The 26,964-nt window shown below is 37.5% G+C and overlaps 5 protein-coding genes across 5 annotated transcripts; 1 reads left to right on the plus strand and 4 right to left on the minus strand.

The window, feature by feature from the left end:
• Positions 1–16,157: 16,157 nt before the first annotated feature.
• EAF02_002147 (uncharacterized protein) lies at positions 16,158–20,379 on the minus strand. Its single transcript, XM_038898195.1, has 7 exons — positions 20,156–20,379; positions 19,738–20,094; positions 19,226–19,684; positions 18,912–19,171; positions 17,989–18,505; positions 17,296–17,927; positions 16,158–17,234 (listed from the first exon to the last, which is right to left on the minus strand). The coding sequence occupies exons 1-7, from the start codon at positions 20,234–20,236 to the stop codon at positions 16,691–16,693; spliced, it is 2,850 nt and encodes a 949-aa protein (XP_038761887.1). The 5' UTR covers positions 20,237–20,379; the 3' UTR covers positions 16,158–16,690.
• An 882-nt stretch (positions 20,380–21,261) lies between these two features.
• EAF02_002148 (uncharacterized protein) lies at positions 21,262–22,425 on the plus strand (the record flags this gene model as incomplete). Its single annotated transcript, XM_038898196.1, has 1 exon — positions 21,262–22,425. The coding sequence occupies one exon, from the start codon at positions 21,262–21,264 to the stop codon at positions 22,423–22,425; it is 1,164 nt and encodes a 387-aa protein (XP_038761888.1).
• On the minus strand, positions 22,422–23,767 carry EAF02_002149 (uncharacterized protein). Its single transcript, XM_038898197.1, has 4 exons — positions 23,626–23,767; positions 23,056–23,451; positions 22,889–22,975; positions 22,422–22,819 (listed from the first exon to the last, which is right to left on the minus strand). The coding sequence occupies exons 1-4, from the start codon at positions 23,635–23,637 to the stop codon at positions 22,790–22,792; spliced, it is 525 nt and encodes a 174-aa protein (XP_038761889.1). The 5' UTR covers positions 23,638–23,767; the 3' UTR covers positions 22,422–22,789.
• A 344-nt stretch (positions 23,768–24,111) lies between these two features.
• EAF02_002150 (uncharacterized protein) lies at positions 24,112–24,965 on the minus strand (the record flags this gene model as incomplete). The annotated part of the gene is made up of 3 exons (XM_038898198.1): positions 24,112–24,445; positions 24,503–24,561; positions 24,720–24,965. 3 exons carry the CDS (start codon positions 24,963–24,965, stop codon positions 24,112–24,114), a joined length of 639 nt encoding a protein of 212 aa, XP_038761890.1.
• Positions 24,966–25,334: 369 nt separating this feature from the next.
• Positions 25,335–26,173, minus strand: EAF02_002151 (uncharacterized protein; the record flags this gene model as incomplete). The annotated part of the gene is made up of 2 exons (XM_038898199.1): positions 25,335–25,987; positions 26,048–26,173. The coding sequence occupies 2 exons, from the start codon at positions 26,171–26,173 to the stop codon at positions 25,676–25,678; spliced, it is 438 nt and encodes a 145-aa protein (XP_038761891.1). The 3' UTR covers positions 25,335–25,675.
• Between the last annotated feature and the right edge of the window lie 791 nt (positions 26,174–26,964).

Genomic DNA, 26,964 nt, shown 5'->3' on the forward strand with positions numbered 1-26,964 from the left:
AAGTCGAATAAATCCCATTGAATTTTGTAGAAAGGACGTGGTGATCGGGATTCACTAGGAGCTCGTGATATTATTTGCTTAGCATGTGTGCGTGAGCAATCAATACACTCAATCCTAGTGAGTCCTTTTATCCTCACGTTCCTTGCTGAGAAGACGAGATGTTCGAGTGCTTCTTTACCCAAATGTCCTGATCGTTCATGCCAGAGTTCTGCGGAATCCTCTCGAGGTTTAGGTGGGTCCCTCGATCGGCGAAATGGTCGTTTGACGTTGGTATTGATCGTGGGACACATCAGAAGGTTTGGATTCACAGGTATCGTGCTTAGGTTGATCAAGCAGGAGGAAAGTGGTTTGTATTCTAGGAACAAGAGGTTATCTTTACGAGTACAATGAGCGACAATATGACTGTTCTCAAGATTGCCCTTCCGTAATGTAGAGTCCATCCCTAAAAACCATATTCCTGCACCTAAGAGCTTTGTTTCCGAGACGATATTGACGTGAAATCCAGGAATATATGCGACATTTGAGAGAACCAGATCACCTTTTGAACCTTGAGGTCTTTGGAGGATATTCTTGATCGTGCGAGTGCCTCGTCCGACGACCTGAATTTTTGTTGTTCCTGCCTCAACGTAATCTGATGCTGGTGAAGGTGTATATTCATGTCCGTCAAGAAGATCGATATTGTTAACGAGGTGCATGGCGCCACCGCTGTCAAGTATAGTACTGTCAGAGAGTTGATGGAGTGGATCAGAAGTAGTAGTATAAATCCCATGACTCGTAGAGCCTTGGATAAGACAGGCAACTGTTCTTGATCCAGGGTCTCTTGAATCATATGATTGAGAGGTACTACCTCTTGAGTTGATCCATCCCTTCTGCTCCCAGGCTTTGCGTATATTCGACCATCGATCTTCCTTGATCCTTCCTCGTATGTCATTGCATTCCTTCTCTGTCAATGAGATTGAATTCCGGGAGTCGCATTTTCCGGTGAGTGCGAACTCAACTAACCAGCATGTCTTGGGATAGTGACTACCACCTGCCTTTCCATTCTTCCAATCAGATTCCGACTTACAAGGGCATTCATATCGACCAGTTGCCTTTTTGGGGCCTCCTCTCCGAGCATTGCCTTGCTTTCCTTGCGGATTACCAGGGTTATGCTTAGGTTCAGAGTTGATTGTCGAGAATATACCCTTGCCCTTGGGTGCTAGAGAGTCCTGATAGACTAAGCCACCAAAGATATCTCCGAATTGCTTCAAAGAGTAATTGGGAATTCCAAGTTGATTGTTGGTCTCGATCTGAATGAGCATGGTGCTTGCCCAAGTGGGGAGCATACGTGCTCCCACAGCCTGTAGGAAGTTGATGATTGCTAAGTCATCCTCTACTTCGACATGATATGATTTTGCGGTAGTATAAGCTTTAGTCCATTCGTTATGCCACTTGATCGGATCAGTTCGACCTACGGTTGCTTGCTGAAGAACGTTTCGATATTCTTGAGCAATAGCAGATTTTGCTGTTGTGATGGTAGGTGCGAGCTTATCCTGTAGCTTCTGAATGATCGTTTTGAGTGGTAAAGCTTTTCCATCACTGTTGTCAAGAGTAAGTTCCATAAGGTGGGATGAGTCCACTGTTTCCGTAATCCATTCGTAGACATCCTGATACGATTTATGCATGATATTGTACTTGTCCCTCTGGTAGCGGTACTCTCCTTGAAGTGCGGAGTGTTCTGCTGAGATATCTTGAAAGGTACTTGCTTTAGGCCTCACAGGCTTAAGCATTGGCTCTTTAGAGGATTGTGATGGAGTCATCTTAGTGTCTCCTTCTGAGTCCTTCTGTTGAGATTGTTCATAAGCATCGAGATCAGCGAGGTACTTTGCATTATTGTTCAAATCGTATTTTCTCATGAGATCGATGATCGTAATGAGCTCAGGTGGGTCCTTGGTGAGCCAGTCTTCTTCGTCGGTGGGGATCAACTGGTGAAGAGTTTTTCCATCTTCCGAGGATTCTCCGGAACTGATCGGAGTGATCGGAATGGTCTTGGAATCAGATGGTTTGACGTCCTTCCAGATACCTTTCGATATACAGAGGTGTTGTAGATTCAGGAACCATCTTGATCAGTGTCCACGGGTAACGAGTCTGGTGACTTCTGAGGAATTGGATTTAGACATGACGAGTTTGTAAAGATGAATAGGAGAGAGTATATATGAATCAGAGTGATCAAAAGACGTATATGAATAATGAGGGCGCAGTATGAGTGCCAACCGGGCTCATAACTATCACGGAGGTAATAGCTATGTCTAATGGTCACTTTGATCAGGAGATAGGTATATAGAGTGATAATAAACTAGATTGACTTGAGGTGTGATCATAAGGATCATACCTGCTTTATATACCCTGATCAGGCGATGGAGTCGCCTAATTAGGTATATAGGGTACACAAATGAACTGAGTGAAATAGTTTTAGTAATCATGGGAATGAGTACTCCGGAGGAGTACTAGGATTAACACCGTAGGGTTACACTATACGGTGAATTCCGTGACAGCAATAATATTCAATTTAGTATAAACTTTAGTATAGTATAAGGTATCAAGGGTTTCTTTAATTAGTAGCAATAAATAACGATTCTTAATAATAATATTATTCAATTCACAATAATCCTAGCAAATTCGAATGCTCCCCCCGGGCTTTACAACTAAAAGGAATGGGGCAGCCAATTGAAAACAGGATTTGCGAATAAATCCTTTATTTAGATTATTATCAAGCTATTTACAAACAACTTGGAGCTTGATTGGAGATATTGGGCAATCTTTATTATACGGGAATTTTTTGCCTGGCATAATTTTGATTTTGTAATCCCAAAAATATTGTAATAGAAGTTTATTAATAAAAAAGAATAAAAATCCAGTAAATAAATTGTGAAATCAGGGTAGTAGTTTACTCTAAATCTCTATTGTAAATAGTATAAGTCAATCAATCTTTTCCATAAACTTTTTGATATTGCTTTCTATAATACTGTAATATAATTGAATAGAATCGTTTGTTATTATATGGTATAACTCACAAGCTTTATTTAATTCATCCCAAATTATTTTTGTAATATAAGCTTTTTGATTTTTATAGAATTGAATAAAGCTATTAGCTGTAAGAAACTTTATATTATTCATTTTCTATTAAATATTTTGTAAGGTATCAATTAGTTTCTTAAAGGGCTTCTATAGCAATAAGGGATTTAATAGAGATAAAACGTTTTAATTTCATAATGATTTTTTGTATATCCTAGAGTTTGTAATAATTTGTATTGGGGCTGGTTTCAGGATCGACCGGTTTGATATCATCTTGGTATAGGTTTTTGTTTTTTTGTTGATTCGGTAAGTATAGTAGCGATTTGAATTGGGTGGTATTAGATTAATAGGATTTATATTATAAAGGTTTTTATTAGTATTCCTTTTTACAATTAAAGTCAAAGGATTATATTCCAAAAGTATTGATTAGTTTTGGAATAAGAAAAGAAAGTCTGGAGATTTTCATCAATAACTTTTTTGGCAAAAGTATGATATAGGGTTGAGGTAGATTTCTTTGAAGTAAATTTCAAAATAGATTTCCTAATAGATATATATAATATTAAATTGAATACTATATTTACTGAGATTGGTATATTGTTATAATCAGGAATGATAGTTATAGTAGAGTTAACTGGGCAGTAATATCTGGAGTAGTATATAGATGTGAATTTAAGAATTATTGTTGCTCAATTAATAATAGGATTATGGCGCTGAAGCCATAGAAGACTGAGGATTATAGGATCTGTATCAGAAAGATTGGTAATATAGAATAAGCCAATTTCTTTATAATTATTAATCCATAGATCTAATAGTGTATACTAAGATAGAATATCAGAAATCCTTTCATTTGCAAGTAATAGATTGCGAATAGTAGGAAAGGGATATATAAAGATATCAAGCTTGAATATAAGAGTTCTATCTATAAACCCATATTCCGCGGCTCCACTATCTACTAAACCAATAAATAGAATAATCATATTAGGTATAAGGAAAATTTCTATTAAGATTTTAAAAGATTTGCTATTTATTGTTTTAAGATATAAAGAATCCTTAGATATAATCAATCTCTTAATCTACAAAAACAAATTTTCTATAAAGAATCTCAATTCGTGATTATAAATCGAAATTAATTTTTTAATATATTTAATTAAAGAATTGAATTTCTGCTATCATTCGAATATATAAAACCTTTAACAAATCCGTTCAGATTTTTACTACTAGTGGAGACTAAAGAAGTATATCGAAATAGTACTACAACAATTGAGAAACAATTAGTAGGCAGAAATGTATTCTGATAAATAGAGTTATAAGCATTGTGATAGGGTCCAGGGTTGTAATGGTGATTGGTAATAGGAAAACGGTGGATATTCGAAGTGTATTGATTTGTGGCAGGGGGATAATTGGGATATTTGTTAGAAGATCATATATGAGTTGGTGGAAAAGCCTTAATATTATTAAGTTCTATATAGAGATACGATATATATGTGTGGACTCAACGGAGTTATATGCAGGCTAATGCCGATATAGTATAGTGTGATATATAGTATAAACATCTTTTCTAATACTCTCCTATACTGGTATTATATATCTGAAGCTATATAGCCTATCAAAAGCTATAGAAAGGTTATAAAAGCTATATTGTAAATTGGTGCTATAATTGATTTCAATCAAACTAAATAATATGATTTATATTGTAAAGATATATATATAGTATTTGATCGCTTTCATTCGGTAAGTTTCGAAAAACACTAATAAATACTCTAAAGCTAGCGAGTTGATTTCAGAGTATATTGGAAAGCGCTTTGAGATTATAATATTAATCTCAATAATCTTTAAAAAACACTCTAAGATCAATAAGTCAGATCTCAGAAGCTGTCAGGAAGCATTCTGGGATCAGTAAGTGATTGATAATGAAGGTGTTGATTATTGATAATATCTTTTCCAAATATCAATGTTTTCACTAATTTTTAAAGAAAATCGTTTTCTCTAGGACTATCTAATATCTAGTGTAGATGCTTTTCTAAGAGCGTAGGGATTATATTAGTAGTACAATACCCACTAATCTATAGAGCCTATATCTCTACAGCTCTTTTCTTTTAATAGAGAAGTTGGGATACAGTCTCCTATATAATTATCTTGATCATATAGGATCCCTTGATCCTTACTCTTCTTTATAAGGGTATAGGAGATGTTGTACACTTTTTCTATATAGTGGAATACCAGGGCGCTTCCTTATAAAATGTATTCTATAACTCTTTCTCTCCTTTTTGAATATATTTAAGAGGGAATACAAGACTGATAATAATATTTTTAATTATCTTAATCTTACTAATCTCTATTATAAGGAGTATAGGAGATAATTCCATTATCTCCTATATAATGGAATACTAGAGTGTTCCCCTAAGTATAATAATATATGTTCTTCTATTATTATAGTTATCCGCTTTTTTTTTATATATAGTTTTAGATTATCTTTAGTTTCCTTTAGAATCTCCGGTTTTCTATACTTAATATTTTTGGGTCCCTATAAACCCTCTGGCTCCCTATATACTTTTCCTCTCTTTTGATTATTAGTATAACTATTATTGATAAAGAAGATCGAGGTCGAAATTATATAAAGATAGTGATTGAAAAGAAAGATAATCAATTTGTATTTAGTAATATATATTAATCTATCAGAACAGAATATATTATATGAATTATAGATAAATGAAAGAATATCGAAATTGAAAGGAAATAAGATTAAAACTGAGATATTGTAAAATGGTAGAATTAGTAAGCGAAACAAATTAAATTCTATAAAAACTAGTGTTAAATAAAAACAATAATCTAATGATTATTATATTTATTAAATTATAGATATAGATAATCAGAAAACTATTAAAGAAATAAAAAGAGAATAGTAAGAAAATTTCTGAGATAAAGAAAAAACTTTATTAAATCAGATAGATTTTGTAGCTTTTTTATAAACTATATTCAAAGTATTCTCAATTTCAAGGTTTTCTATAAATAACTCTTAATTGTATAAAGTTTGATTGATTTATAAAATACTGCCAATTGCTTATATTGTATTATTATTATTAATATAAAGCTTATGAGAATCGAAAAGAAAAGAATCAAAAATGAATTGAGGGAATTATATTGTAATTGAAATTCTCGAATTATCAAAAGAAGATAAGAGTGAATAACAATTATTTGCTAGAGCTTTATTATCCTTTTTAATTCTGTAGATTGGATCACTATAGTACTATATATCTGAGTATTTTGTATAGTCTTCACCATCTTTAACCCTGTAGGTTGGATTATTGTAATGCTGCGCACCTGAGTATTTCGTATGGTTTCCACTGTCTTCAACCCTGTAGATTGGATTGCTGTAGTACCGCACATCTGAGTATTTATTACGATCTCCACTGTCTTCAATCTTGCAGGCTGGATTGCTTTAATGTTGTGCACCTGAGTATTCATTACAGTCTCTATTGTAATAACACCGCGCACTTTACAATATTACACAGAATACCAGAATCTTATGATAGTATTGAAGCCAAATTCATTCACCGAGCGGAGCCGCGCTCCTCCAATTGCTCAATCGTATTGGGCCAAATGCCACCTGGATGTTTTTAGGATTGAACCATATTTACGAAGACAACAGTCTCCGGATTTGACAGAGTAGCTACTATCTGTCGTAACTTTAATCAAGTGACTCCAGAAGACTAATCCTAGCGCCACGCGAACCCGGGCTCATAACCTGTTAGAAGATCATATATGAGTTGGTGGAAAAGCCTTAATATTATTAAGTTCTACATAGAGATACGATATATATGTGTGGACTCGACGGAATCACATGCAGGCTAATGCCGATACAGCATAGCGTGATATGCGGTATAAGCACCTTTTCTAACAATATTGTATAATTTCTGAATTGGTATTATATTTTGTATCATTACATTGCTTTTCTTTACAATTGAATTTGATATAACCAGGCTTTTTGCAATAAAGATAAAGGCCAAGATCTAGATATTATTTTTTATTATAATATAATAAGGGTCGCTAGTCTTAGCGAGCAGTATTTAGTTACATAGAATCTCCAGAGAGATCAGGCATAAATATTACAACAACAATAGTAGGCTTTTTTTTATTAGGTTTTTTCTGATTACTAAAATTGATGCCTTAATTCTTATATTAATTATCAAGATAAATCTTTTCCTCTAAATCATTATAGATATCTTATTATCAGACTATCTATACATCGATATCAGTAATAGAAGGTTTATTGGGGCAATTAACTGAAGTATTGATTAGTTCTTATAAGATTTTGAATTTAAGATTAGCAATTTGTTGTTTGACAGTCTTTTTGCATTTAATAACAAACTATTTGAATTTGATAATAAAGTTATTAAATGGGGTTTTCTTCATTTTACATTTATTATAATTTATAAAAGCTTTATATAAGAGATCTAGAGTCTGGTATTGTTTGTTTAATTCATATTAGATGCTTATTACAATGTACTATTTAAAAGGCTAAAGGTTGGAATTATATATATTGTTTATGATTATATCAAAGTATATCTGATTATTTGTATAAACAGGGTTAGAAAGTAGGCTAACAAGAAATGTGATTTTCTGAAACTTTGATTTATTTTTGTAATTTGCAATTAAGTAGTGATTGACTGCATTACGAAAAGTCGTATACTAATCTTAGCACTTTATAATATCTTACTCATTACCATTAAACTTTTTAAGAGCAGCGAGATATTTGTAACGAGGTGAAGCTTGTGAATTATTGTAAATAGCAATCTTCAATATCTCAATTATGTTTTTCAATTCAATAATCTTTAATTGAACATCAGTGACTTAAGCCTGAGCAATAGCAGCTTAGATTTATAATAAACCTGTAATCGATTCGATTGATTCAAATACAGCTTGAACAATAGTGAAATGTACAGTGTTTGAATTATTGAATAGGTTTATAAAGGAAGAGATATCGGCTTCAATAGAGTTGAGAATATAGTTTAAAAAAAGGAACTATAAAGGTAAGCCAGATGCAGGCACTTCTAATACAGATGCTTATTCACCTATCTTTAGCACTTTTTGAAGCTCAAAATATCAGCGGCAGGGTATACAATAAATCAACAATAAATGCGATCAGCACAATCGGAACAAGGCATCAATGAGGCTTTGGAAATAAAATAAGAAATAAAGCTATAATAGTTTATTTGAAGATAGTATAAACTGTTAAGGTATAGGTAAAGACTTATATTGTACTATAAGGATAGAAGAGCTATAGAAAAGTGAAGCCCTATTTATAGGAAATAGGGCGTGCTAGTATGCTGTGCCTGAGATATGAAGGCAACTACAGATCATGTAGTTGGCGCCGTGACACTAATATATTAATCTTTGGATATTCTGATTTTTATTTTCTAATAAAATTAGAAGTAAATAGTTAAAAAAAATCCGATTTTCGAGACTGAAAATCAACATGCTTCTAAGAATACTATAGACTCTAATGTTTATAGCCTCATACAGCTAAAATTCAATACAAAAATTTAACTTCTAGATATTATATCTTGATTTCGCTATGACTATATTACTATGATTCACTTAATAAAGCTTCTAGTGAATTTCAAAGGACAGCTCATGATTTATAATAAAATGATCTAATTACATTATTCTAAAATAAATTTAAATTTTAAATTCAAATTATTAAGAAGTAAATTAGAAAGAAGTTAAGTTGAAAAGATTTTAATAATAAAAATAATATATGAGATTGAATACAAAAATTGATTACAAAATATGAAAAGAAAAGTAAGTGAAATTTGATTAGAAAACTTACATTAGAAAATATCCGACTAGAAAATATTAAATAGTATTATGATATTTTTTTAGATGAAAATAAGATTGAATAATATATATATCAGATTAATGTTGAAATTAGATAATAGGATATCAAACGAAAGAAATCGATCTGAGCAAAAATGTCCGTATAACGCGTTATAGCGATGATCAGCCGATTAAAACCAACCTCCTGTCACGGGGCAGGCAGGCGGGATCAGGAATCTATATTCGACGGTGCTAAGAACAGTAGATACAAGGTGTAGATTAAGACGTAGCTCGAAGAGCTATGATATAGGATCTTTCAATATAAAGATATACAGAATTTTTACTTATAAATTAGCCTAACAGGGCTTAGCTTATTGCTTATCGATTATATATATCCATATTGTAATATTACCCCCCTTCTTCAAACCAAGTTTTAACAAAGCAGCACATTGATTTACAATCTTATAGGCGGGCAATTCAGATCAGGCAGGTTCAGGCTTATTAGGATATCTATAATGAAAGTTGCAAATCAGTTTTTATATATCTTTCAAGTAGCTAGTGGGTTTTTCAATTGGTTTATTATAGCCAACCCAGTGAACAGTATACTTCAAGCGAAATCCTCCACAACCTCTTCTTTTTTAGTGGGAATTCAGGATTTTGGCGGTTTCGAAATACTCCAAGCCATTGATTTCTACGGGTGGTGGTGGTGGGTTATATTATCTAGGGATGGGATTATTATATATAGAGTATAGCAGATTAATATAAAAAATAAAATAAATTCTTATAAAAACAAAAAGTTCTAGTTTATAGGCATAGGGGTTTATCAGGCTTAGGATCTTAAATGAGCTAAGGTTCTTCTAATCAAGCTTCTTTTGAGAGCATAGGGTTTTAATGTTTCTAGTATTTAGTTAAACCAGGTCATCGGGAGCATATTAACGAGCAGAAAAACAACAAGAATCAATATTCTTCAAATATTGGGTTTGGCTAGTAATCAATTCTGTTTTTAGATACGAGAAGATTGTTTCTATCTTGGAAACGAATTCCTTGGTATCTCTTATAGCAGGACAGTTGCTTTTAGATAAAGCGAACTCAAAGCTCAAATAGGAATGAAAACTGTAATTAGAGAAGAATGGGGTTATTCGAATATTCTCGGATCAGGTATTATTGATAAAGAACTTGGCAAGTAAAAGCCACTCTATCCAATCATTTTATAGGTAAACTATATATGATCTAAAATATTATTCTAGTATTATATTGGCTTTTTCAATTTGTCTATTAGTTTCAGGATAATAAGCAATAAAGAGTCTAGCGGATATTTCTAAATGTTTATAGATATATTTCTAGAATTCGAATACGAATTAAGCTTTACAATCAGAAATAATTGTTAGAGGTAAGCTGTAAAGCTTTCAGATATTCTTTTAGAATAGGTGGGCGATTTCTTCAGAGTTACAGGTATTATAGCAGGGCAGGAAGTGCTTTATCTTGATTAGGCGATTAACTATTATTATAATGACATCAAAGTTAGTATTTTCGGGCAGGTGTATAATGAAATCTATAGAGATATCTTGCCAGGCTCTTTGTGGGATCGGGAGCGAGTGGAGAACTTCTTTCTGGCCTTTACAATTGAGGGCAGTATAATAGTAATTATAACAATTGCAAATCTACTGTGTGATATAATTATAATAGCCAGACCAATAGTAATCTCAAAACAATAGTTCGAAAGTTCGAATACGGTGCAGATGATCAGTGACAGGGGATTCGTAATACAAACAGAGCAGATGAGATTTCAGGGGATTATAATCGGGAATATACAGTTTCCCTCGGTAGTATAGCAAGCTATTGTTTTCGAAGTATTCGGCAAAAGTGATTCTTGGGTGTTTCGGGGATCCCTTTTGTAAGGATTTCAGAATGGATTCGGGAATAGGGTTGACTTGGTAGTCTTCTTAGAACAGGGATAACAGATTAACAGATAGGTCTAGAGGTGTTTCTCGGTTTTTTAGAGGTATTATAGGGTTGGGTTCTGGTATAGCGGGTAGAAGTTCAGGTTTGAATGCAACAGAATTAGGAGGATTAATAGCATCAGAGTTTCTCTGGCTTCGTGTAATAATAGCAAATCGTATTTTCTTAGCGATCTTGGCTTTTTTCGGTATATCGATATTGGGGAACAGATCAGGGTCTAAGTTTTCTTTTTTCAAAACAACTCAGCTTTGGTATAGAAAGTGTTCATTCCCTTCTTTAGAGAGATCCTCTAATCTCCTGGTTAAAGTATTAGGTTTAACATCTAGCTTTCTGAAGCAATAGGTGATTCGGAAGTTAAATCGGAATAGAAATTCGAATTAGCGAACTTAATAGTGGTTTAGCAGTTTTATTGTTATAAAGTATTCCAGATTCTTGTAATCTATGATTATCTGAATCAAAGATAATGTACCTTCAAGTTTAGAATATTATTCTTCAAAATAACAAATAATAATCAGGAGTTCTTTATTGTAGATCTTATAATTATACTTAATAGCGGAGTGTTTTTTTGAAAAAAATATAATAGATCTTAGAATCCCCTCTTTATTATATTGAGAGAGGACTCCCACAGAAATATAATTCAATATATCGATTTCCAGGATTATCTTCTTTTCCTAATCAAAGAAAATTAGAATAAAAACTTCAATAAACATTTTCTTTAATTAATCAAAAGTGTTTTAATAGATATTATTCTATAGAAACGGGATATTCTTTTTAATCAATTTCACCATCAAACTGATTATCTTCAAAAAGTTTTTAATAAATTGACAATAAAAGTTCACAAACCTAATGAATACTTGTATATCGATTACGGTTTCAGATAGTTTTCAGTTTATAATAATCTATATTTTCTCTGAATCCATTCGAATATTATTCTTCCCCACAATTAAACCAAGAAAAGTAATTTCAGATTTCAGAAATTTGTATTTTTCGAATTTTGCAAACAGACTGGCTTCTTTCAATACTTGTAGGACTTTTTGAATATAATGAATATATTCCTTTCGAATACGATTATATATTAATATATTATTCAGATATATAGTATAGAATATATCCAAATATCCATGTAGAAAGTTGTTAATGAATCTCTGGAATGTGGTAGGTGTTTTTGTCAGTCCAAATAGCATAACTAAAAATTCGAATAGGCTGAATCGGGTACGGAATGTAATCAGATATTCTTATCCTTCCTTAATTCTAATATTATTAAAGGCAAAAATAATATCGATCTTACTAAAATATTTTATTCTTTTCAAATTATTCAGAGATTCTTTAATCAGTGGTAATAGATATTGATTCTTCACAAACAGGTTATTTAAAGCTTTGTAGTTGATACAGAAATGGAAACCTCTATTAGTTTTCTTAACAAATAATATAGGGGATGTGGTAGAAGAGGAGTTGGGATAAATAAATCCTTTCTTTAGGTTTTTCTTTAATTATTCTTTTAGAATTTCGAGTTTGATTTGGGATATAGTATATAAAGCTTCAAAGAACAATATAGATCCTTCTTAAAATCGGATTTTATGATTATATAATCAGTACAATAACAGTTTGTTAATATTCTATAGGGAAAATATATTTTTCTAATTTCGAAACTTGGGTAGGAGATTATTCGAATCGAATTTTTTTTTCTTTTTCAAAATATTATTAATCTATTTAATGGAAATCTGAAACATTTCATACTTCTAGCGGGTATATACAAAATAGGCTCTTAGGGAGATTGCGGTTATATCTCGATCCTTAAGGCCTTTAGGGTAATCGAATAAATGTACAGATTAAGCTTTTAGGGAAATATTGAAAAGAGTTTTTATTCGGGATGGGCGGAATGGAGTATTGCAGAATTCATAGTAATACAGGCTATCGAATTGGAAGGAGTTTGTTGCAAAGTCGATACAGGGGTTATGCTTCTTAAGCCAAATTACACCCAATACCACAGAGTAATAGACTAGTTTAGTCACATATAGAGTAACTCTCTTCTCAATATAGTCATTAATCCTAAATCTAATACGGATATAGAATATAATCCGATTTCCAGATAGAATTTTGCCATCGAATTCAATAACTTCAAAGACAGCAGATAGTTTGTATTCAAGAATCTTTTAAAACAGTATCCAATTTCGATTAGTAAAGACAATTCCTTTATAATCATTATCCACTATGGTGTAGATTGGAAAAATCTCTTTTCTTAGGAGTAAGATAACAGGTAGGATTATTAGATCTATACAATTATTCAATTCATCTTCCAAGAACAATCCTTGGGTGGTAACAGCAGATAGATGGAGTTTATACGGAGGGTCGTTCTGGTAGCAATTTAAATTAGGCGAGTCCCATTTCCCAATCCGAACAAACTGGCCGAAAAGCGAGGCAATAATTATAACAAAAAGCAAAGCAGGGATTGAATGAATATTCTGCTTCTTAATAGGCTTTTCAAAACGGAATTGTATCTGAATAAACTGAAAATCCCAATTCTGAACTAAACAGAACAGATATCAGAATACGGGTAGTCTCGAATTAAGTAATTGACAAAGCTATAATAGTAACATTCTTCTTATTCCTTTTAGAATAAACTATTATTAGTAATACAACATTGGGAGCTGAGATTCATAGAATCTCTTTTCTAAACAAGTGGAAAAGCAGTCTTACTTATATAGAAAGATTGGATTATAGGGTTACAAATAGATTCGGATAATAGAGTGGGAATCTTTCTTTTAATGGAGATAGAAGTAATAAAACGGTTCCGAGAGATTTGTTATTAGTGCTGATAGAATCAATTATCGAGTTATTACAGATGAGCAAAGTATTTCTGGAAATCATAAAACGGAGGCAAGTTGTAAAACAGTATATCTTGTAGTTCTCGAAAGATTTCTTGGAATAGCAACAGGGTCAAGGTATTATCAGGTATCTCACCTTCCAGAGCTAGTTTCTGGAATTTGGCAAAATAGATATTGAAATCGAAATGTTTTTGTTTGAGCAGATACAATTGGTTTTGGGTATTTTATTTGCAATCAGGATTCTCAAAAGTGTTTTTTAAATATTCCAAAAGCAAACTATAATTGGTAAATTACAAGATACCGCGAATAATTTTAAAAAAGATCAGTTTATAAGCTTTTTCAATAAGTCTTCCAGCGATATAAGTTAGGCGAACAGAAATAGTAAAGAAATAATTGGAGTTCGAACTCATCTTTATATATATCTATTGAACGAATCTTTATAGATCGAATTGGAAACCATCAAATTCTTTAAGATCGAGAATACATTTATTCAGATAAACAATAGTGGATAGAACGAATATAATAATATTAAATAATTCAAAGGCAGATTTAGTAGATATTATTTCAAAAGGCATAATGGGAATAGGTACAGATTTGGCAAGGCAATTGAACAAACGGATATTCTGCACAACAATCTGTTTGTATAGGGAAGCCTCAATATGTTTTTTAATAAACGCTTTTCGAACTTTATATTTGAAGGACAGGTTGGCTTTTTCCAATCCGATAATATACATGACTACCAACTGAAGGTATTGATACCAAGCTTGAGGATTCTTTGCCATAGCTATACTAAGCTCGAAGGTATTCTCCAAGTGACTGGGCAAATGCGGAGCTGATATTGCTATTGTAATGATATTAATAGGAGCTATATAGTGTTATAGGGCAGGTAGATGGGATCAGGAATCTATATTTGATGATACTAAGAATAATAAGTATAGGGTGTAGATTAAGATATAGCTTGAAGAGTTACAATACAGAATCTTCCAATATGAAGATATATAGAATTTTCACTTATAAGCTAGTCTAACAGGGCCTAGCTTATCGCTTATCGGTTACGTGTATCCACACCGTGACACCTCCCTTGTCGCACGTCTTTATCGTCTCTAATCGCTTAGACTATCCGTCTAAATCTCAATCTCTTATATAATTTTCAAGCCAAGTCTTGTTTGTCGGTGTTCTGGGGCTAGTCTACTAACTCTAAAGTCACTCCAAGCAATCAACTATACCCCTCTGAAGTCACAGAGCTTCTATAGAGACAGCTAAAATATAGGTTGTGTCTAGGACGCTGTATTCCTTCGGGCAAGTTGAGCTTAGAAGTCGTATAATTTCTTGACAACTAGGCAATTGAAAAATTTCGTATAGTAGAGTTGAGCGGGGAAGAAATGTTAGCCGAGAGGAAAACATGCTCTAAGCTGTTCCAACACAGCATTGTTACTCGGAAAACAAAATGTGCCATATATCTGTACACAGATTCCCCGATTGTCATCCGAGATGTGTCGAGTACAGGACATAATGCTTTAGTAATGGATATCGATCAAACGCATCTTTTCCAATATGCCCGGATTACAAGCAAAGGCCCAGAACAACTTATACAGGGAAGATGCCCTGTTCACCAGAAACAGCTATCCACATCAGCGTAGATTTATATATTCAAAAGATTACTTTTAAAGATTCTAATTGCATAAATTACAGAGTAGGCAGGAGTTTACTCGACAACTTCTAGAACTCACCCAGCAAATCAATAGACTAACATCATTGAGGCGAGGCCGCATGTATCTCCTCCATCACAAATGAGGTCCCCAGATCCCAGATTCCAGCCTCAGAACATACTAGGCCACTTGGCCACAGCTAAACGCAAATTTATATCATCAAGTACAAAACTTATCGTCGAATCGACAAGTCCATAACCAAGGATCTTCAACACCTTACCAATCATATCGGGAAAACTTGAACTGGGGTTATCAACCAGCAAAGATGGGCTCCTCTAACGAGGTGCGTAAATTCAATACTATAATACCAAAACCAAGTTATATCAAATAGGCGAACAGCAAAATCGTAAGCGGGATGAATAGCGAGAGCCGAGATCCTCGGCAGGAGAGACCACCTCGAAAAATAAGCATTTTAATTGGATGGCAAAAAGGAAGTGTCGGGACATCGACCATGTGATCATAGAGGGCACTGTATTAGCTAGCGAGGCGCTAGCACGCCCTTACATAAAGTGTTAGCTTCCCATAGGTTATAATGATCAAGAACGAATTAAATCATGATAGACTAAAGTACTTTACACTCATTAGCTAAGTTGATACCAACAGGAAGAATTGGAGGCCTACCTCCGGAAAGAATTAAATACATTAACACATGAGACAGCGTGGATGGAGAGAGCTTTTCCTCAGAGCGATCTCAGGAAGAAAGTTAGTTAACCTGAGGAAGAATCGAATTCATAAACAAGATTCATCCTACTGTATTCTAATAATTAAACTCATCAAGTCAATATCAGCCGCTGAATTCATGAATGCCAGGCGAATAATGTGCTTGAATGAGGTAGTGAGTCTGCTGCGAGGTTGATTCATGATTGTTGATAAACCATTTTCCCTATCCTTGATAACCTTTTCACATCGCACATACACATGCCTTCATATTATCTATCTCCCATTCCATCCAAGTCTACATTGACTAGTTTCACACCTCACACAAATCACCATCTAATCAATCAACCAACTAAACGAAAGTAAGAAAGAACTTAAAGTAGATAAAGAAAGAGAAGTGAGGTATCTCATTAATAAACATCCCAATCAAATCTTTCCGAGAGAGGAGTCCTCATCCAAATCTCAAATCTCACCCATCTATCTCAGTAAAGTACAGCTAGACCATTACCAAAAGCTCCTCGCCACACTCTTGTAAGACTTTTGCTAGTGAGAAACGCCCGACTCCTTTTTTTCATACATATACTCATTCATATTCGTACACACATATCCATGACGCCATACCAAAATATACTCTCGCTCTCCCACCTATCCTCTGGAGGAATCCTATATCTAAGTATCAGTAGCGGTGTCTAATCCCCTTTTCGCATGTCCATGTCCATGACCATGCCCGTGTCCGACACTTCTAGCCGCCATCTCCCTTGCCCTCTTTTCCGCATTCCCAGCAGCCTGTGCACTCTCATGAATAGATTTCCTCTGTTCCATCACCTTCGCCCTAACCTCTTCCATAGCACTTCCCCTCTCCTCTTTCAATCTTCTTCCCCTATCTCTCCTTCCCTTGTCCATTTCCAAAGCCTTCGTCTCATCTTCTGCAACTCTCCAGTTGCGACCGCGCATTCCACTTTCTCCCCACATACTGACGCGTTGAACTTTCTTGAGTTTGGAGATTCCGTAGAACCACACGATGGCGGCGAATATTCCACACCAGCCTGATACGCCCAAGAAACCAAGGTCGGATTCTTCGATATGGTTCTTTAAATTCATGCCGTATAGAGCAGCAATGAATGCGCCGGAACCCATACCAAGCGTTCCAATGGATATTTTGAGCTCGAGAAGCATGAGGGAGTTGCGATTTGCATCGAGGATGGCTTTGACACTGTAGATATGTGGATTAGTACTTGTGTGGTGGGAGGGGAATGGGCGTTCTATAATCATACATTTCTTCAGTGTTCCTGATGTTAGAAACTAAATTTCCAGACTCTTGAACAATTTCGTCGCAAAGTTTGTGGTAAGATTCCAACAACATTTCGACTTCTGTATGATCATCCTCCCCTCTCTTCAGATCATGGTCTTTCTCGGTAAGATACATAGCAGCTAGGTCGTCATCTGCCTCCAATAACTCATCTATCGAGTCCCTGACCAATTTCGCCTTCTGTTCGAATGTACCGAGTTTCTTGGAATAAATAAGGAGGTAGCGGAGCTTGTCTCGGTCGATATCCTCTTCTAACTCCTTCAAAACCCTGACAACTGGTTCTCGAACCGTTTCAAATTCCTTTTCCAAGCCAGATGTAACCGATATGAGGACAGCTTCGAGGGCGCGAAATTCGTATGGAAGGGCACCGGCAGATGCAGAAGTTTGCTTTTGGCTGAGCTTTCCTTCTAAATCATACATGAAAAGCGATTGTGTGTAGGTATCAGTAGAGCCATAAGCGTCGAAAATCAAGACTCTATTTGACTTTATGAGGACTCGAAGATGGAGGAGGTTGATGAGGATAGCTGAAGGACGAACGAGGATATGCGGAAGTGTACTCGAGTCGATTTTTCGAAGATCTCGAGGAAGCAGTCCATACTATATGCAAATCAGTATTGACACACTCAGAATGTCTGCGAGGGAAGATGTCCTGTCCCACCTTAGCAATAAGCTCGCTCTTCTTGAACTCCCCATTCACAAGAACCACATTTCCATTCTCATCTAACTCTGTACATCGTAGCCGAGGCTCACTGGCAGCCTTTACAGATACAGATCGTCCCAGACTGAACACGTCTAGTTCTCTTCCATCCTCACTGAGATGTGGTAAATCGTCCGGTTGTAATGGTTTTCCGTCCCTTTTCGAAGACCAAAGCTTGAATGGCCATTTTCTTGCACTCGTGAAGAGTCCGCGACTTGACTGTGAGCGATTCTGAGTCGCAGGTGTCTTGCTCGATAGAGTTGCTCGTTTGGGTTGAGAATCGTTTGAAGAAGAATTCGAGGTGGCCAATCGCGATCCTAAGAATTTCGGATTTTGGAACCCAGCTCCAACGGTCGCTCTACGCTGTAGTGAAGTTGAAAGTGGTCTCCGGCATGACCTCGAAGGATAATTATATCCTAGGCTAGAAGCTGGAACATGAGGGGCATGATCCAAAGAATAACCTTGTCTTGGGTTGGAACTGAAAAAACAAACGCCCTCAGATTGTGCACGCAGAAATCTCAATAAAGATGCTGATGGTACATGGTTGTGTATATTTGACCGCATAGCAGCTGAAAAGAGCTAATCCGACCGTTTACGAGTCACTTGCTGCTTCATGTGCCTTGTTTTGAACTGTTGATGGCGTAAATATATTTCTATCAAAAAAAAAGCTTGGACTATTCAAATATCCAGATCTAAGTATTACCATTGTCACGTGCATTGTTATTTTTCTGTGCTACTTCTTGATTTTCGAATTTGCGTCTGCATCATAAAGCTTTTGAGAGTCGCATATAAATCTGGGTATTGGAAAACATTTGACTATCGAATCTCAACTTAACGTCTAAAGCAATCAAACATTGAATACCGTAAGGAAATCCTCTACCAACCTAACCTTCCTGTTATCATTCTCATGCTCATGACCACTTCTGAAGCGGAAAATCTCTCCGATGATCCAAGGGTAAGGGTCTTGATAAGGAAGGTAGATCATCAGAAGTATGGTCATAAAATGCCTGTTTGGGTCTGCGTTCTCGAGAGTATATTGGAAAATGTCTTCATCGAGTTTATGATTGACGCCAGCATACAGTAAGAGATGTATGACCTCGATTCTACACTCTCGAACGGCATTCTTATAACCGATGATAGCTGCCTAGATTCCTATTAGCCATTACCTTGACACAGATCGTTTTCAGGGGAGTAATACCTCTCCGCTCGTTGACGCGAGCCAATCAATACGTGCTCCTCCCATAACTAACCAAAATAAGAATTTGACGGCTTCCTCATCCCATGGGCCCATTAATAGTGTATGAGGTATCTCAGTACCTCTAGCAACATTTGCATAATTGCGTATACCTAGGTCAAAAATTTGTTCTCTTTTCTCAACCAAACTTGACAATGTTAAACCCATTGTTTCAGAGGCACCCGTTGTATGAGAGACATCCATTCTCTGAAAGGCATTGCAATACTTGGCAAAATCATTGTCAAGTAATTCAGCCGCCGAGGCATTCTTAGGGTCAATACCTTCTAAATCGTCCCCATGGTGAAACGCAATCATCCCAAGAGCAAGCGGAAATGGACGTTCTAGTGCGTATTTCTGAACCCATAAGTCTTGCCCTTGGAGAAGCATCTGCAATTTTGCCCAGCGAAATTTCAAGATAGTAGACTAAGTCCATATCGTCAGTAAAGTCCTGGTCCAACTTTGATATCTAGGCTTACCTGTAGGTTGCTATTGCCACTATAGTCCAAGTCCAAGCTTGGATCTAACAGTTGCCCATACCATTTATCCCAAACTGGACCAAAAGCAGCAATAATAATCTTGTTGTAGACAGCGACACTACTTAGTTTTCCTCCTATGACTGGACTACATGCTGGCAAACTCAAGTTCCAACAGCCGAAGAAAATCTGCTCGAGAATCTCCGTTGGCAATTTCTCAAGTTCCGACATCTTACGTCTCGATTTGATGTTCTTCAAAGTGCGGACTTTTGACTCCCGAAGAATAGAAGTGAAAGACTTTGACGTTTGTGATGCGACCTTTGAGGATTTTTTCTTGAGAGGCCTCCCAGGTGGTCGTTTCTAGAATCCAAAGTTAGTTAAGCTGGTTCAGTTTATTTGATTTTATTATGAAAGTCCATACCATGATCTTTCTGGCCAGAACAGCAGATTTGCTGGAGTCACGAGTATTCTTTCCCGGAACCTTGATCGGTGTTCCAGCCATGATTTGATGATATGCACTGATACTCCATATAGTCCAACATAAAGGATAGAAAATCCCGAGTTAGTTGCAATGGTGTATCATCGGCACATATCTATAGTCCAGCAGGAAATACACACAACAAGATTCACTAAATCATAAAAGCATAAAGTAATGCAATCGCAATCTACATACTAGGTAGGTAGTGAATGAAAGACGAGACCAATCATTTTTTATTTTGCAGCTCACCGCTTTCATTATGCCGGTTTGTCGATAGCGGTGAGAGTCAAATATAATGGCTTGAGATGAGAGTGATGAACATCTTCTGAAGGACGGTATAAATGGCATGTCAATAGTGATTTTGGCGACAGAAGGTTAAAGGGGACGAACTATCCATCGTCATCATAGATCTAACTACTCCTTATACCATCGTCCCGGAACTGGGACGACTTCAAGGACATTCATTGTCTCCGGACTAGCCTAGAACAATCATGATGTCGATATTGGAAGAACTGTTGCTCGGTCATTAGACAACTAGAACAAGATACGATAGAATATGGAAAGCGAAGCTCAAGTATCATCTCCAGTAGCAATTTCCACACTGGAAAAGCACGTTGCTAAAACTACCTAGTATGTTTAAGTTCTTAGTACGAGCACAAAATACCCCGCCCGAGGTCGGGAAAGTTACGCTAAAGTCCCTGCATACATAAGTGCCCGATAGTCTACATCGTGCAGAACGCTATCACACCTCGCACGCCTTGTGCACCCTACCACTCATCCACCGGAAAAATATCTGGCTTTCAAAATATTGTAGTTTGTAGAATCATCTTTGTATTAACTTGATCATTAATCTTCAAGCGAGGTTGACAGTTCTTCCGCAACCATTCTTTCAATGATCAATTCCGAATACTAAACTAAGCTTAAATAACCACCAATCCGCACCCCATTTGTTGGGTCGAAGATTCCCTTAACTTAAAATCGTTACTTTAGACGATACCACCAAGCAGCAAACAAACAATCGAACCATCAGGTCAAAGAAAGAGTCCCCAATGTCTTCCAATCCTGATCCCAGCTCTCACCCCCTCATCCTAACCCATCCTCCCCCACTCAATCCAGCCTGGGAATCACATATCCCTCATCTCCCAGCGCCTAGTACCTCCACCTCCCCTGATGTCCGCAGATCTGTATACAGTCAAAATTGCATCAATCAAAACACCAGTCTTCTCCGCACTTCTCTTGTTCACCTTACTCAGAACCTCCTCATAACCTCTGCTTCCATCCCTTCACCATCCGGCCACGAGATCCCTACTCGCCTCTACACTCCCACTTCCACCACCAACTCCGCCTCTGTTCCCAATTCAGATTCTCAACCGCTGATCATCTATTTCCACGGCGGCGGTCTTTACGTTGGCGATCTTGATTCCGAAGATCTAACATGTCGTCAATTGTCCCTTTCCCTTTCCCTCCCACTCCTCTCAATATCCTACCGCCTACTCCCCGCTTTCACTGCCGACGATGCTGTCTCCGATGCACTGTCCACTTTCACCCATCTCTGCACTCAATTCCCTTCCCGAAAATTCGTCCTTGTGGGAAGTTCGAGTGGGGGACAACTGGCTGCTACCGTCGCTTTGACTTTCATTCAAAAGGGAGATGGGATTGAGAAAGAAGAAGGAAAGCGGATACTAGGAGTTATCTTGAGATGTCCAGTAGCATGCGATGCTACTGATAACGGGACAAGTATTCCAGAGGAATGGAAAAGTATACACACGAGTATGAATGAGGAGTTTTATACAGGGATATTAAACAAGCCGGCTGTGACAAGAGAAAATAGAGTCAAGGGGTACAAGATGCCTTTGGAGTTGTTGGCGGAGATGCCGAAGCTTACCAAGACACCCGAGCCTGTTGGAAGCGGCCAAGAAGACGTCAATACAAAATGGTTCATACAGCTTTGTACTAACGATATATATTATTCTGACGGGGTATGTCTTGCGCTTGGGTTGAAGGGGAGAGGACATAGTGTGAAGATCCGAGTAGAATTTGGGTGGCCCCATACGTTTTGGTTGAAGGGGATGGTATTAGAAGAAGCTCAGAAGACCGAAAAGGAACTGATTAAAGGGGCGAAGTGGGTTCTGGATAGACCGGGGGGAGCTGAGCCCAAAGAAGTCCAGGGACAGAAATTTTGGGTGGAATGGAGTGAGGAGGCCAATCTGTGAGGAGAAGGTTTGAATAGGGTATCTCAATATTCGTGGATAATTTAACTCGGTTATGAAACGCTCGTACATTGAATGACACTGATACTTTGCTTTTCCAATTTTCATTTCTCATGACTCCAGGAGTGATGAACATGATATACATGCAGTTCCAACACCTTACAGGTTTACTTTGACGACTTTTTGTAACAACATTCAATCAAAACAATGAAATTCATCAGATCTTCAAGAGATTGAGGAAACAGTTTCATGATTGGCCAACTTGGCACTTAAACGATTAACCACCATGATCTTGCTTCTTCAATCACCGGTCCCTATCTACAATAGTGCGGGTAACAAAGAAAAGGGAAAGTCGAATTTATTCCATCTAAAGCATAGAAAGATCGCCGAATTTCTCCTATAGACATATTAGCAGCCGTATCATTCTAAAAAAAAAAAAATCAGAACTGTGTAATTTCAAACGTACCTTGTAACCTGGAACACCCCAGCGACCCTTGGAAACGAGTTGAGCAGTCTTCTCATCGATGTCTGGGCGAGCAGCAGCAACTTCATCCTATAGGCACACATCACACATTAGCCAACCCCATTTCTTTCCTTTGACTTTCCGCATTCTTTCCTAGAGCTGATACATACCACAGTCAAATCCTCAAATGGTCTAGCCTCCTCGATGTTCTTCAATGTCTTCTCCAAATCCTTCAACTCCAAGTCAACTCTGCCCTTGGTCTCCTCTGCATTCTTGATAGCTTGGGCTTCGAAAGTCTCGATTGCCTTGATTTGTCTGGCTACATCATATGTGGCTGGCTTGAATGTAGAGAAGTGCTTCTCAATTTCGTCGACAATGGCGGTGTTCTTGAGGATCGACTTGTAGTGTGCGAAATCTACTTTGGTAGGTTGCTCAGAGAGAGCTTGAACGCGGCGACGGGCATCTTCGTTGCGCTTCTTGAAGGCTTGGAGGGAGGTCGCGGTGGCTCCCTTGAGTCCGAGGGATTGGGAAACTTTGGCCCAGTCGAGTTTGAGGGCTGCGCTGCGCTGTGAAGGTAGAATGGTTAGTGATTATCCGGACTCATTAAGGGCGAGGGGGTGGAAGTCAGGGCAGAAGTCTTCGGAATTCTTCGGAGGGGTGCAAAGTCTGCACGACAGCGAGGTCTGGGGGATAAAGTTCTGCTGGCGGCTATATGACTTCAATTAAGGAAATTGACTTACTCCGGCTGCCATTGTGAAGGTGTTGATATGATTAGGGAGTGGAGAACTAAGATGTGTTGAATTCGTCGTCAAAAAGCTGCAAGTCTCGGTTCGAGCTAGAAAATACAATATCACGTGATGCTACCACAACTTTCAGCCTGGTGAAAGATCTCCTAATTTACCAGTATTAAACAGAATCTCGATTTTGTTTTCCATTATAATTGTTATTGTTATTTTCCTGAACTCGTATATGTATCAGACGTTTGTTTAGATGGTAACAATTTTGAAGAGATTTCACATTGTCGCGAAGTCACATTTCAAATCGGTGAGTATAAGTAGATGTCTATGTATATAAAGGTGACATGGTTTAAATTGGAGTTTTACTATTTAGCACTCCCAAATTCATCGGGATGTGTGACTGTATGCCCACGTAATACCGTTGCCACGCATTCATAGAAGTCGACCCAGAATAGCAGTACACAAAGATCCAGCTAAGCAAGCTTAGACCTATATGCTTAGAGCCATGATGGAATTGACTATATCGTTGTCATTCTCCTTCAATGCCTTTACAGCCTTGTTGCGCGAAACACTGGCTTGAGTCATGACTAATTCAATATCCTTGTCCTCGAGTCCAGTGGCGTCGACCTCCTCTGTGTCATCCTCTTCCTCTTCCTTCTTCTCCTCGGTGTCAACAGCCTTGCCCTTTCCGTGATCGTGGGAGTGGTCGTGGCTAGAGTGATCGTGGCCGGCGTGATCGTGGGATTCTTGAGCAGCCAATTGTGCGGCAGCAGAAGCTTGAGCTTGGGAGTTAAGGTCCTCAATCTTGGCCTCACCGAAAACACTGGAGAAATTATTAATCCAAAATGTATTTTTGGAGTGCGGGGTAGAAGTTCCTTACATGTAGGTGTTGCTGGTTGGGGACTTGTAAACCTCTGGCTGGTTGATAACAAAGAGGATCTATAACCCGAGATTTGATCAGTAAGAAGTCTTAAGGTTATCCTCAAATATTGTCAAAGCTACCCCGCGTCTTTGAAGCAGCTGCAAAACACCAGCCCTTGGTCGCGAGAGCTTCCTTCATAAATCGTGAACTGACAAACCAACTAAAAGTTGCTTACGTTCTTTGGTCGTCTCAAAGTGACTCTGGTAATACCAGGTACTCTTGTAAGACCGAGCTTAGCAATTGACTTGCGTGCCTTCTTCTCGTTGCGGGAGAAAGCGACTTGGGAACCTGCTGGGATACCAGCTACCTCCTCTCCCTCTGCCTCGGAGTCAGAGCTGTCGGATCCCTCATCCTCTGCGGTAACTTGTTGCTTGGTTGGCTCCTCGTTATCTGGGAGTTCTTCGATACGTGGGTTCGACATGTTGGGTGGTGGTTATGGCTGTACAAAGGGTTGTTAGAAATTTTGATGATATTGTCGTTGTTTTGGTTTTCCGAAATTTTGTGCGTGCGCTAAAGAAATTGGGGGGCAGTTTCCTTGTACGGCGGAAAACTCCACCACAACAAGGCTGATGAACATTGTGAACATAATGGTATTCACTAACCTGACTTTACAAGAAGACGATGATATTAGATATTGGCTTAGAGGATCAAATATTGAGGTTGTCACCATTGCAATTAATTAGGGTTGTGAGAGTTCGCTAAGTATTAGGTAATCAATGTATCTACTCCATCTGGCTGAGATTGGGCTGGGGCAATTCTGGGGGTACAAATTGTTGTAACGACGTCAGACTGGGTCAAGGTGCATTCAATATCATTTATGGTTGTGGAATTATTAGTATCAATATCTGGAATTGTCCGATAAAGCAGTAAAATGGCTCCTAATTCATTGTGCAGGTATAGGTTCCGCATCTCTCATGTCGAGAATATTTCAAAGTTCCAGAACCAAAATCACAATCAAAATAACGCCCAGTATTCAGATCTTGGAGAAAATTGGTTTGGAGGTATTTTTGAAGTCCATATGCTCATTACGCCGGTCAAATTGACGCAGGATACAAAGCTCAGTTAAGAGCAAAGGAACCCATCAACCCTTATGTAGTTTTGCTTGCGCTCCCAAATATTCCATTACCAAATCTATGCCGCGGCGATCTTAGCCCTGGCAACCTTGACTTGGAATCCAGCTCTCTTCCTCAATCTCATAACCTTAAATCGCTCGAAATCTGTCAAAGCAGCTCTCTTGGCTTGCTTCTCACGCTTCTGGGCCCATGGGCTTTGTTGCCACAACTTCTCGATACCGGCCTTCTCCCACTCCTTTTGAACAACACCAGTGCGCGAGGCTCTTGGGAGACCCTTGAGGACGAGAGGTGTGAGGACGACATTGGCGAGGGAAATGGCTTGTCTTGGGACAGCTGCGAGTTTGTCGGTTGCTGGGCCATCGATAAGAGCCTATTTTTTGCATGTCAGTTTTCTTCCTCTTTCCCTCCAACCTTCACCAATTGTACGTACGCGCTTGTGGTCGATGATCTCAACGATCGCGGCAAGCTTGCCATCGTGTGGTCCACCAGTTACGAGGACGACACGGCCGACCTCAACCAGTCTCCAGGAAGATGCTTTGATATCTGCGTCACCCATTGTGAAATCTTCTGAAAAGAGTGTATTAGTTGATTGATTTCTAGAAGTTCAATGAATCGAGTAGATAATTAAGGAAAACGTACGGGGCGTCGTTGGCGAGGATTTGTCGATGTTTAGTTGTCGATTACTTTCAAAAAATCCGAAAATCGAAAAAGTGCGGCATGAGATCTAAGCGAAATGGCCCTAGAGATTTACAAATCATGTGATTAGTCGGCCGCATTTTTGGACTTGTGGGATAAGGCTAGAACCAGATCGACTTAGCGTTCTTTTCGATGGGTTCAAAGCTTTTCCAATGATGGAACTTCAAAAACTTATAAAAAAATTCTCCCAATCAATTTCTTCATCTTTCTTCCATCTCATAACCAACAACCACAACAAAAACACAACAAGTACTGGAGTACTTTATGGCTTGAATTGATTTATTCTTGCTGCAATATGTCTCTTCTTGAGCGATTTCCTGCACACCTACAGGTATAAGGTTCGTACATCAACATTTCTTCAACCTCTTCTTTCTCTACCTAAATGATGAGATAATTTGCGATTGACCTCACTTCGATGGCACCCTCGCCGGGGTCGCTATATCATGCGAGTGGATGAAATTCATTCTTACATATTCTGATTTCCTTTACATTATGATCATTCATATCTTGTTATCATTTTGGTCGAACCTTTGCTAACAGTTCGAAGTTTTAGGAAGTGCCTTCATTGATCATTTTACCATGACCAACTTGCTACACATTTCACCCCGCCAACTAACATAGATCACAACGTTGATCTCGACGTTCACCTCA

This window comes from Botrytis sinoallii (genome assembly GCF_014898435.1).
Source record: "Botrytis sinoallii strain Bc 23 chromosome Unknown BSIN_003, whole genome shotgun sequence".
Lineage (NCBI taxonomy): Eukaryota > Fungi > Ascomycota > Leotiomycetes > Helotiales > Sclerotiniaceae > Botrytis > Botrytis sinoallii.